At 32.0% G+C, this 7,103-nt stretch overlaps 1 protein-coding gene across 1 annotated transcript; it reads right to left on the bottom strand.

Annotated features, from left to right (window-relative positions):
* Positions 1 to 2,636: 2,636 nt before the first annotated feature.
* LOC108486706 (uncharacterized) lies at positions 2,637 to 6,163 on the bottom strand. Its single transcript, XM_017790898.2, has 3 exons — positions 5,398 to 6,163; positions 3,781 to 3,852; positions 2,637 to 2,909 (listed from the first exon to the last, which is right to left on the bottom strand). Exons 1-3 carry the CDS (start codon positions 5,965 to 5,967, stop codon positions 2,907 to 2,909), a joined length of 645 nt encoding a protein of 214 aa, XP_017646387.1. The 5' UTR covers positions 5,968 to 6,163; the 3' UTR covers positions 2,637 to 2,906.
* Between the last annotated feature and the right edge of the window lie 940 nt (positions 6,164 to 7,103).

Below are 7,103 nucleotides of genomic sequence, written 5' to 3'. Positions count from 1 at the left end.
TTTCTTTCATTGTTTTTCTAAACCAATTCTTACTGCAATTCATATTCAGACTCAGTGTTTCAATAACCGTTAAAATTCAATTGATATTATTTTATTATTAGTATTAAATATAAATATTATAATATTTTTCTTTTACTAGTTTATATGAAATGTTTAATTAAAACAATTAAAATAAATAAATATAGAAGGATTGAACTTAAATTTAATGAGAGTTTATTTAATATATTATTATGCTATTTATAATTCGATTGTTAAATAACTTTTATAAATATATATTTTTAATATTAATTTTTTCATTAACTTAATAAGTGTGATAAAATCTAATTTTAAGAAAATCAAATATTTACGCGTGTGATGAATTTTGCAATAATTGTGAATCTCAGATAAAACCATGACAAAGGACACAATCGAGAGGTAATTGCATTTTGCACTCTCCACTTAAAAAATAGTATACGTTACATTAAAAAAGTAAATTAGTCTTTTTGATAAAAATTTCATCCATATCTACCATTTAAAATTAGTCTATGTATGTCAATATAAGATATATATAGCACGTTACATATCATCATTCAATTATTTTATTAGCCACGTCAATTTTAATATTATAAATAGATAAAATTTTAATATAAAATCTAACACGTAAAAATAATTTATTTATCTTTTAATTAAAAAATATAATCTAATTCTTAATACATAACTTCCTTGAAAAAGTAACTAACCGTGTGAGGGGGGCTTAGACACTCTTAAAGCCAATAATGCTGTCAAATCTCACTAAAAGAAAAAGAACTTTTGGAGTATCATCGTGTATTTATTTTTAAAATTGTATTTCTGGTTAATGTGTAAAATTCACCTAATTTATTCTCATTTAAATTCAAATTAATTATGTTTTGGATTAATCTGGTATGACAAAAAAAAAAACAAACTGAAAACAGTAATAAATAACCTAAAGAGGCGCAATATTGATGGCAACAGATGTTTGTGGTGTGCAAATGTACATGTTGACGAGGCTTTCATCTTACATTTCCACCCTCATCTCCCAACCGAACCCATGCCAATGTTCACACAGCGTCTAATATAAGCTATATACTCACTCATCACTTCAAACTTGCTTTTCATCTAAAACCCTAAACATGTTGTTTTTTACAATTAAAATAGTTCCCGAATACCAAAACACTTTTTCATAATTTAACTCCTTTATGTGTTCACACATCTTTACAATCTTATTATTTTAGGCCTATAGTTGTTCACATTTCAAAAAATTATTATATATATATTTTAAATTTGTGAATAAATATTAAAATTATAAATCCAATTAAAAATGTGACATTTCTTTACACACCACTAACAAAGTTGCTAAATTGACATCATTTTAGAGTTATTTGTCAACAATTATATTTATCCGAGAATAACTAACTTTATTTTCTAAATATGTATACCTAATCATAATCAAAATTTATAAATTTATCTACACTAGCCTTCCTGTTGGGAACAGAATGAAAGAGATGTTGATAGGCTTTAACATAAAAGGACGTGGCAGCACCTGATTATGAAGTGGAATCATGGTAGGGAAAGTATCGTTTAATTAGGTTAAGTGGACGTATGATATGAGTCAGCTGATGCTTTTGGACCACTCTCTTAACACTCGAAGAAGCTTTCAACGTAAAAGCAAAAGCTTTCTGGAATCTATCAAAACACTGCTTTATGCCCCAACCTTTACTTCCCCACCTCTCCTTAATTCCTTCCTTTGCTTAATCGTTTCCCTCGTATAAAAAACTCTCACACCCACACCTATGCTTTGCTTTACAACCTCTGTTCACACACCAACACCAACATCATCATAATAATACCCAGAGTGGAAGGCTCAAGGGAGAGAAAGAAAACAAAAATGTGCCATGCAAACATTCCTTGTGGTGGCAAGCCGGCCTTGCTGGTACAACGCAGCTGGTTCCTTTTGCAGGCATCTATGGTGGCTGCCGACCATCATTCACCCAGGGTGGCTAGAGGCACTGGTGGATCCACTGGTTCCATGAAGTGGTGTATGTGTTCACCTACAAAACACCCGGGGTCTTTTCGATGTAGGCACCACCATGCAGATTATGTGTGGGGTGGTCGATTCATCACCAAGAAATGACTGCACCACTATTCCTAGAACTTGTGTGGGAGAGGGTCTGGTAGTATATAATGTAACAAATGGTTTCAACTTTCAACTATTTCATCACATATACGGCTTCTCCTTCCTAGATATTTCCTTTCTGTTTTTTCTTTCCTTGTGAAATCTGTTTCTTGCCCCACTATTGCTATTTCCCATGATACCTACGCTTCAACTCTCAACCCTTTTCTTGATACAAGAATTCAATGAAACGAAGGAAAACTGTAGAAATCTTTGCAATCTAGTACCTTTCTGATTTGATCTAACAATTATCACCCTTATCTTTGAACATCGTAGTAATTTCTTCTGGCTGTAGGTCTATCCAATTCAACAAAAATATTAAACAATTGATACCCTCCAAGCCTCTTCACATGAGAATTTATATTTAAAGAGCTACAACTGCAAGACATCTATTATGTTCTTATTCAGCATGGAGGAAACCAACTACAGAATAGTATTAGCCTATCCGTGCAAGCTCAAATCCAAATTCTAAATTCAATTGCATCTCAATATTTATATAATTATAAGGTAAGCTGCAGAAAACTTAGCTAAATATACCATTTCATCCAATCATGCTTTTACAACTGCTAGTTATATGTACTTACTAGTGGAATGCACATAAGTGTACTTTGGGGCCTGAACTAAACTATGTTCATTTACATTACATGTACAGTATCATCAAAGAGAAACCAAATCACAGCAGAATCCGAATCTGTTTCCCACTTCTAGTACATCTATTGGAGCACTGTCCACAACATTACTGCAAACCACAAGCCATTATAGGATTATCAGTCAATGTATCTTTCATAGAAAAAGTAGGCATTCAGGTTTTGAAGGGAAGACTTTTCATATAGATCACAAGCAAACTAAAACTAGTCTTAGCAAGGTACATATGAAAAAGAAGGGTAAGAGGCCTTGTTATTCCATATTATACAATTTTATTTCATACAAAAACTAAAAACCAAGGATCAACGCTGTTCCCTACCTCTTTTTCCGCTCTATGCAAACAGAAAAAAGAAAATGATTTGAAACTCTTTCTGCACCATGCTAATCGCTGAGCCAATGTACAACAGCAAAACTTAATCCAGCTAATCAAGACAATATTGATTAGGACAACAGACTATAGTTTATGTTGGCATTTAATGTCAAAGAGCAGGGAACTTCAAAATCAAAACGATGACATATCTCACGGTACATTATTGCAAGTTTAGTGCATACAAGTTTATCAAGCAGTACCATATATCCTTAGAGCTAGTATCTCCTAGCACTCTGGTTTACACCTCTAGGAGATTAATGCTATGTTTGGTGGGAGTATTATTTTTTCACCATATTTTAATGTATGAGTTAGCAATAAACTAACTTCAATTGGCAATTTTTAGTCACTCACATGACTTGTTTTTGGAAAAGAGGAAGAAATGTTTTTGCTTATTTTGAATGTCTTATTTTTTTTACAAAAGTTTTTATTCATCCTTCTAATTTCAAGCTTAAAATTGCACTGACTATTCTTTATTGTATGTCTAATTATTGTAATATATTTGTATAAAATAAGCTTATTCCTCATGTTATTACACTAGTAACCAAATGAGACATAATTGTAGTGCACAAGGAATAACAAAAAGTTGATTCCTCACCTCAGCATAGCAGTCTTGACGAACAATTGACTGGTTATTTCTATCCATGTACACCTCACATGACACTTTTGCCTGAAACATCATAGATTCAAAATCAAACATGGTTGAAGTACTGAGCATCCGCATTCATTGTGCAAAGTCAAGACTGAAGAATTCGTGACAATAAGCAAATATTAACTATTGTGTGCAAAACTGCCAAACCGCAATCCTCAGAACAGCAAAAGGAAAAACTGAAGGGGGGTTATGGACCATCTCCATTCACTACTAATATTCATTTTTGGATGCTTACAAACTTTTTATTTGCAACTAAATACTCAGGGCATACTAAAGTTATATGTATAACACTCATGAAAAGATTTCCGATAAGAGTACCGGTCAGGATTGTGATATTATAAACATCAATTTATCTATAGACTGATGCTAATGGGTCATAGAATAGACATCAACAATAAAGAAGAATCGGAAGCATGGAAGCGCTAATCCTTAGTGTTACTTCTGGACAATTTATCAACCAACTTGTTCACCATATCCTAGCAATGTGGGCCAAAATAGGCTTGCTTAGTGATTCTATCGCACCCAAAATTTTAACTACTTATAGTCATTAAATTATTGAACTTAGTTCCCATCTCAATCAGTTTCAATACGATCATGCATCAGCTAAGCATAGCTGTCTACAACAAGCCATCTCAATAACCCACCTACAGAGCCACTGCCTCCTACTAAAAGGAAGGAAAAAGCTTTTACTTCACAGAATTTCTGCTTGTTCTGTTGTTAAACAAAACATAAGTGCCTTTATATATTTATGCTTCAACTCAATCAAGTATGGGAATTGCAGAGGTCTCTTCACTCTTTTTTACCACAAACAAGCATCAATCTATATAACCTAGATTTTATACACTCCATAATCATGCTTATACCTCTAGTGACATAGCTCCAACAACTACAACAACCATCTAATTCTTTTAATCTTTACTGACCAACTAAATTCATTAGGAAGATAATTTCTCTCTTGATGGTTACATGTACCTACTTATTTTACCACCCACCTATGCAATCCTGGCTTCAGCTTCTTGTAAAAAGTAATCACTTTTCTTTTCTAGAGATATTAGTTACAGTGAAACAACTTTATTGAGCTCAAAACAGCATATATCCATTCAAATCAAAGAAACAGCATCAAAACCAAGTCATTAGAAATGAAACAAAAAAGTTGAAAACTCAACCCCATCCAAAGTGTAGTGCAGTAACACGCATTATCTTTTTCTCTAAACATCCATTAGTAAGAAGTGACGGAATCCAGAACATGACTGTAACTAAGAAACAATATGCCCCATGATGCTGGTGGATCCACAAATAAGGTTATTAAACAACAATCATGTTCAATCTAATCATGAAACATTAGTTTTTTTTTTTTTTAGGGATTTGCCCAGGGTTTCTTTCAAACAGCAATGCATCATTACCTAATAAACTCATTGACTAATTGATGAAGAAGAATAAAACCCAAACACTAGAAATGGGAAGAAAAGTTAAAATTACAAAATATACGCTCCAAACAAAATAAACCATCGAATTGATGGCAGAATCAAATTCAAGGGAGAAAAAGAGAGAGAAAGGGATGACCTTGAGGGGAATTTTGAAGAGAAAAAGACCAAGATCTCCATCAACCTTAGTATTAGTATCAAAGGGAATAACCCCTTTAGCCCAATCCGAAAGTAAATAAATTACATCATGAACAACCTCAAACCCGTCCAAATCGAGTGTGGCGTTCACGTACGAGCTCCCTCTGGCTCGGACGCGCCCACCTTCCGAACTCACCAGTCCCAGTTCCCTCCCTCTATACCCAACCGAAACGACAAGCTTATCATAGTCCAAAGAAAAAAAGTCCCTGTTACGGACCCTGATGGTCAAAGAAAATGAGAGGTCGAGTGTGAGTTTGGGCGACGTGTTAACTCCTACGTGGTTGAGTTGGAGTCGGGCGAGTTCGAGAGTTGGATCGGAAGGGTAAAGCAAGAATAGGGCTGCAGAGAGGAGGAGGATGACGGAGGTGAAGGCGAGGCAGTGGCGGAGGCAACGGTAGTTATCGTTATGGTGGGGGTAATAGACGGGTAAAACGACGACGTTTTGATGGTTAGGGTTTGGAGAGAGACGGGAGTAGGGTACGGAGGAGTGTCGTAAATCCTGTTTCGACATTTTTGCTGTCCTCGTCGTCGGTGGTGCTATTGGCGGAGGTTGTCAATTAGAAGTGGGCAAAAGTAAGGAGTTGACCCGTCTTTGGTTTACCATATTGCCGTATGGTGTAATCACTTTCTCAATACTTTACCAAAATAAAGATATCATGAGTAATGATATTGCAGTTGTACAGATTCAAGATTGAACCAATTTAAATATTGTAAAAATATAATTTTAGGATTACGAAATATATATATATATAACTTCAACAACAATATTTGGTGGACAAGGAAGGGTTACTAGTTTAAATAAATATTTTTATTATTTTATATTTTATAAAAATATTAAAAGGTAAATTTTAAGATTTTGGGTTTTAAACTTTTAAAAGTTAGTAATAATTATAAAGGCATATTCATCAATTAAACTCTTTTCTTATACTATTATAATATCTATTCATCTTAATCAAATAGATGAATATTATTACACCATTATTCCATTCCATCTCTTATAACTATTACAACTCTATTTAATTTTAGTGAATCAAAAATATTGTAATGGTTAACATTATTAACTCTAATATATTAATTAAGTGATAATTAAGATGTTTAGAATTTTATCTAACTAATAACTCTATTTTACATCAATTTTATCTATTTAAGTTATAATTCTTAGAGTTCTATTAAAATAATAACTCTATTTTAAAAGTAGCACATTTTAAACTAATAATTATAAATTAAATTGTAATAATTATTATAAATTCTATTAAATTATAATTATTTTAAATGTATAATTATCATAATTTTATTTTGCTTCAATTTTTAAATTTTAAAATGTAAGTTTAATAATATGATGAAAAATAAAATATATTATTATCAGTTAAAATAATTTCAAACTCATATATATTATAAATAGGTAGATTATAGATTAGAACAAAAAGCATTAAATTATTAGAATAGATAATAAAAAAAGTTTTAATTTTGAAAATATTTCAATAAAATAGACAAATATATTATAATTATAACTATTAAATAATCGAACATACAAATTGTCAATAAAATGACATTCTTTAGTTTTTCTAATATAAAAAAGAAAGAGTAATATATAAGGCATGTAACCTCCAATCCAATCAAGCTCACATTGTTGAAAATACTCATCCA

The sequence above is a fragment of the Gossypium arboreum genome, chromosome 6, assembly GCF_025698485.1.
Source record: "Gossypium arboreum isolate Shixiya-1 chromosome 6, ASM2569848v2, whole genome shotgun sequence".
In the NCBI taxonomy this organism is placed as follows: domain Eukaryota; kingdom Viridiplantae; phylum Streptophyta; class Magnoliopsida; order Malvales; family Malvaceae; genus Gossypium; species Gossypium arboreum.
Note: the sequence above shows the minus strand (reverse complement) of the source record. Positions and strands in the feature narration are given on the sequence as shown.

Coding starts and splice junctions, on each gene's coding strand:
- LOC108486706 (XM_017790898.2), bottom strand. CDS start 5,967: ATGTCGAAACAGGATTTACGACACTCCTCCGTACCCTACTCCCGTCTC. Junction 3,853..5,397: donor TCTTCAAAATTCCCCTCAAG/GTCATCCCTTTC, acceptor ATGATGTTTCAG/GCAAAAGTGTCATGTGAGGT.